The sequence below is a fragment of the Branchiostoma floridae genome, chromosome 1, assembly GCF_000003815.2.
Source record: "Branchiostoma floridae strain S238N-H82 chromosome 1, Bfl_VNyyK, whole genome shotgun sequence".
Classification (NCBI taxonomy): domain Eukaryota; kingdom Metazoa; phylum Chordata; class Leptocardii; order Amphioxiformes; family Branchiostomatidae; genus Branchiostoma; species Branchiostoma floridae.
Genome location: NC_049979.1, coordinates 18,768,157 through 18,773,187, shown reverse-complemented (window position 1 = coordinate 18,773,187; position 5,031 = coordinate 18,768,157). Strand labels below are relative to the sequence as shown.

General features: G+C 39.8%; 1 protein-coding gene across 1 annotated transcript in view; it reads left to right on the top strand.

The window, feature by feature from the left end:
- LOC118427382 (ubiquitin carboxyl-terminal hydrolase 2-like) overlaps positions 1-5,031 on the top strand; it is a gene marked incomplete at its 5' end in the record, with an annotated part of 13,253 nt that overhangs the window by 3,999 nt on the left and 4,223 nt on the right. Inside the window, 4 exon segments of the mRNA XM_035837153.1 lie at positions 494-571; positions 892-1,018; positions 3,148-3,256; positions 3,693-3,812. Of these exon segments, the coding sequence (XP_035693046.1) occupies positions 494-571; positions 892-1,018; positions 3,148-3,256; positions 3,693-3,812 (434 nt within the window).

Below are 5,031 nucleotides of genomic sequence, written 5' to 3'. Positions count from 1 at the left end.
TGGTTGGGGAGGGAAAAGTTTCATATGGCAGACAGAGAGGGATGAGCTCTGCTTTGTATTACCATGCCTGAGGCACAGTCTTAACAACTCACTGCCCCTTTGGCATAAAAAAGCTCTACGTAGCTATGGGACTTAAACATTTACCCATTGCCTGCTGCTTTACTACAGGAATTAGTCATCAGCTTGGCATTATCGATTATGATTTGTTTGGTAGGAAACATGCTCTAAAGAGTGGAAATCTGATAAGTCATTTGATAACAAAAGGCTTTGTTATCCCAACATGTTCCTATCAGTCCCACATGTCAATGATATTGATTAATAGACTGTATAACCTATTTTTTTAAGTCAAGCAACTTTGTGTTTTCTTCTTGTACGACTACCACATAGCAATATTTGTACATACATTTAGAAGTTAATCTGATGTTCATGTTAAACAAAATGGTAAAAAAGAGTCAATAGACAGAATGGTAACAGAGTCTTGTTTAACCCACAGGGTGCCAACAGTCGCCGCTCGTCAATAGGAGGCTCTTCAGCAGAGGGATTGGTGGGGCTGCGAAACTTGGGCAACACTGTAAGTACTTAGCCCTGCAGTAGTAGTAAACAGTTGATAGTATTTAGTAATTCTTGAAGACCTGCTTAAATTATGATATGAATAACTTCAGTCCAAGCTTTTGACGTTATCACAGGTCCAGCAGTCAATGTGGCAAAGTGCAATTTGCTTCAGTACTATTTATTGTAAGGTATTCAGTACTATTTTTTTTTGTAAGAATTTTTTTAATGAAGAGCTGTTGAATAATGTTTTGCCAAGTGTATATATTGATCCTTCTCCATGCCTGTATGACCACTGTTCTGGAGAGGATAGTTCCATGGCCATGTTGTGTCTTGTTGCAGTGCTTCATGAACTCCATTCTGCAGTGTTTGAGTCACACCAAGCAGCTTGCTGATTACTGCATGAACGAAAACTACATATTTGACCTCAAGGACTCCAACAGCAGTATGAAAGGAGCGCTCATGAAAGGTGTGTATCACTCCAGGCAATATATCTCTTTGCCTGTCTGGCGAAAGACTATCGCTCATCCAGATCAATACTAAAAAGTAGGACAGTGATGGGTGAGTGCTTCAGTCATAAGATGAGACCACCTGAGTCACCATGATTATATGAATATTCAGAGACATGGACATCTGATGCTTCTGGCATCTCGGCCATGTTTAAATCCATGTGATTATCCCAAAATGTGGGTAAGTAGGTTGTATAGATTACATTTGTTACAACCATTCCCATAGAAGGCCCTGTATGAATAATGGGTTGAACAGGAAAATTCTCAGGCATGTTAGGGACATGAAAATATACCATGTCGTCTGCTGGGTGTCTCTGACGTGGTAGTGAAAAGGCAATCCTCTGGAAGTAACAAAGTGACAGTAGGAAATACCAGACCTTGTCTTTGAATGTGTGATTTCTGGGAACCTTTAGAAATGAAGCTCAGGAAAAGGACAAATCATAATTGTCCCTCATGTGAGAAATGTTCCACACACAACAGTATGTTGGTTAGAATTAAGTGAACTATGCCCTATATAATTATTGAACAGTTAAAGCTTCCCACATTAATCAGATGTTGACCACAAAATGACCCATTTCTTACTGAGGAAGGTGTGCCATGTGTAGGCAAGTGATTCTAACCTAGGCTTAAAGCACATGTTTGGTTATGGCTTTTGCCTGAGCATGTAATTCATCCAAAAAAAAATCAATAAGTGGACCTACATTTGTACATACTGCACCTCCCATGGAACAAATACCTACCATGGGGCCGGTGTGACAAGAGCTCTTGGGCAACATTCAGGGCTCTCCACATCCCCCAGTGAGGCATTCAAATGTGTTGAACTAGCAGGGAATGTTGTTTTCAAAAGAAAGGTTAAGCCCATGTTTTTGGCATCAAGCAGTTCAGGCCATTGTGCTTTTGTTTGTACTGTCCAGTTGTACACTGCTTCAGAGAAAGCTGCAGAGCTTGATATAGGACGATACACGATATAACGCAGAATGACTTTCCACGGCCCCATAAGGTCCTTACTCATTATCGGTACCTATTAAGGTATAGTGAGTCCCACACCATGAAATGTCAAGATGATTACTGTATGTGCCCTTGCTACCTGCATGTATAGCGGTGGCCCATCAGGTTGTGCATGGTTGAGTTGAGCTGTTGGCTAATCTTTGGTAATCAGTCCGAACTAATATGCCTGGTGGTTTGAGTACAGTATACGGAAAAGTGTGTGAGATAATTCCCTGCTGGATCAAAATAGCTATTAGGAAGTGCCTCCCTAACACATGTACATGTAGCCAGCCGTCTATTGCAGTTATAGACGTTTCGGACATATTGTTTTACTGTGAATTTTATACTTTCTCAAATATCCATCAAAAGTCTAGAGTTTGAAGACATATTAGAATATGATACGAACAGCTTGATTTTGTAAGATCTTTTTAAAGACACTAAAATCGTAAAATCAACATCAATAGTAAACAACAATGTACACAATGGTGATGTGTCACTTTAACATTTTGGGCATTGAGGTCTGAAATGTCATCAACATAGTCTTGTTTTAATTGAGGAGATTTTGACTATTCCTGTTACACCAGACTGTTCCAAAAAGCCAGTGGTTAGTCTTAAGTAAACCAGTGTGCCTCAGAATTTTCTATGCTAGTGAGGACTATTGAAGGCAGTTCAGAGAGAACTTCTGAAGTTTTTTAAAAATCATTATCCACCCATCTGCACAACCCTGAGGTAAAGATTACAATGAAAAGTCTATCGTCATATCATCAATGGTTAAAGTTTTTTCTGTCTACTTAAAACTGCTAACAGGTCAGTTCCACACCAGTACATTCATGGCTGCAGGAACTATATTTATCTTTCTTTAATGCATCAGAAGCATCAGTGCCAACAACCAATTTTCTAGGTGAATTATTATTCATAATCATATTACTGTCTTGTCTTTGGAGACTGCAGTGATAGTGCTTGTCTCCCTGTCTGGTCTGATTCTACAATAGGTACGCAATGTATGTTCTCAAGAAGGTTGTACAATTCCTTTGAATTTTACATGTACATAATGTCTCCCCCATTATACCCCACAAACTTATTTGTCCAACTCCCTCCACAGCTTTTGCCAACCTCATCAGGCAGATGTGGAGGGGATCAAGTGATGCAGTCAGCCCTTCTGCATTCAAAGCCCAGATCCAGAAGTTTGCACCCCGCTTTGTCGGATACAAGTGAGTAGTTGTGAATGTCCCTTGCAATATATGATTTGGTAAAGCATTGTGTAACTGTAGTATGATAACAGTATTCATTCTGTACCATTAAAGTTAAATGACAAGGTCATCCCATGAGCTTTTTTAACACTGCACAGTGCTCAAAATATCCACCTACATTTGAATTTTGTGACTACAAAAATAAAAGTAGCAATTTTGCAAGCTAAATTACAGCCTCAGTGTTGTGAATCACCAATAGCAATCAATAAGAATTCCAAGCCGTGCAAATACTATTGCATTGCTCCATGTAACTGTGTATCAACAGTTTTATATTTTTGTAACTTGTACAATCATTGCTAGATTACATGTATGGTTCGGTGTTCAACCTGCTTGCTGTAAGAAGGTGTCAAGTATTGTTAGCCTGTACTCCAACCCTGCCCCTCCACCCTACCCACAGCCAACAAGACAGCCAAGAGTTTCTGCGTTTCCTGCTGGAAGGTCTCCATGATGACATCAATAAGGTGCAGGTCAAACCTAAGCCCAGCTACAGCGATGATGAAGAGATAGAGAAACTCAGGTAGGGTCTTTAATGTACCTGGCACATGTACAGTCATGTACGTGTGTTACTGATCTCATCAAGGGATGTAGAATAATTGCACTCACAGGCCTAGTTATATGACCATTAAAAGACCAGTAACAACACACTGTCTCTTACTTTCTTTATTTTTACATAATTGAAAATTGATGGGTACCAGTATCAAAGACAATAAACTGCTCACATAAACTTTTGTTAATATAGAGGTTACTGACTAACTGAGCTTGTTTACAGGTATGCATAAGTACTATGATAAAGGTGCTCCCAGTTACTTGACATGAATAATTAACATGGCAAAGGATAGCTTTTTGAGCCAATAAGCGGCTATTTGTCACTACCAGTATCTTGGAGACACGAGGATTAGCTATGTGAGACATGGTTGACAAAGTTGTCTGGGTGTCCACATGCAACCCTTCATCTTGTACCATTTTTACCCATACATACACATTGACAATGTAATATACCCATGTAAAATCATAACAGATTCTGACATGGCAGTTAATCTATTCAAGTCAACTACAACCTTCTGCATTATACAGTAGATGAATTGATGCTGATTTCCCTCCCCATTTTCCTTTTGAAGCTAAAGTGTATTAAGAACTACAGATCTTGTAACCTCAAGTTTTCAGTCCTTATGAAATACAGTACACCTGTCTGGTGCTATAAACATATTGTCTGGTGAATCCAAGGACATTAGGACAGTATCTATATAGCTGCTTAAACAGGATCTTCCTCAGATGCGCTTATGCTGCTCATGTTGAGTCAATGTCAAACAAGGTCAAGTTCAAGCCCCCAGCTATCTATATACAGCACAGGAGTGCTTGCAGCCATCACGATACCATGGTGCTTACATATCCAGGATCCCCCTCTGTTCACAGTCTGCCAGACTACTGTTCCCATTGCAGGCTATTCATTAACTAATAATCTAAGCAAAACTTGGTGATCAAAATATGGAATATTTGTTTACAAAATAAATGCTACCTCTACCAGCCTGATCAATGTCGATGCAGAACATGTATTTTAATGCCGCACAAATGTGCCAGCTTGCTCACTGCAAATAGATGGCATAACCTTGGGCACCACTGGTGCTTTCTGGACTAGATATTGTCCTGTACATCCTAAGTAGATATTAAAGGGTTAATGCCCCGCCCCGAGGTGTATATGGTGAGATACTCCCTGGTCAGGTGCGATAACCACCGAA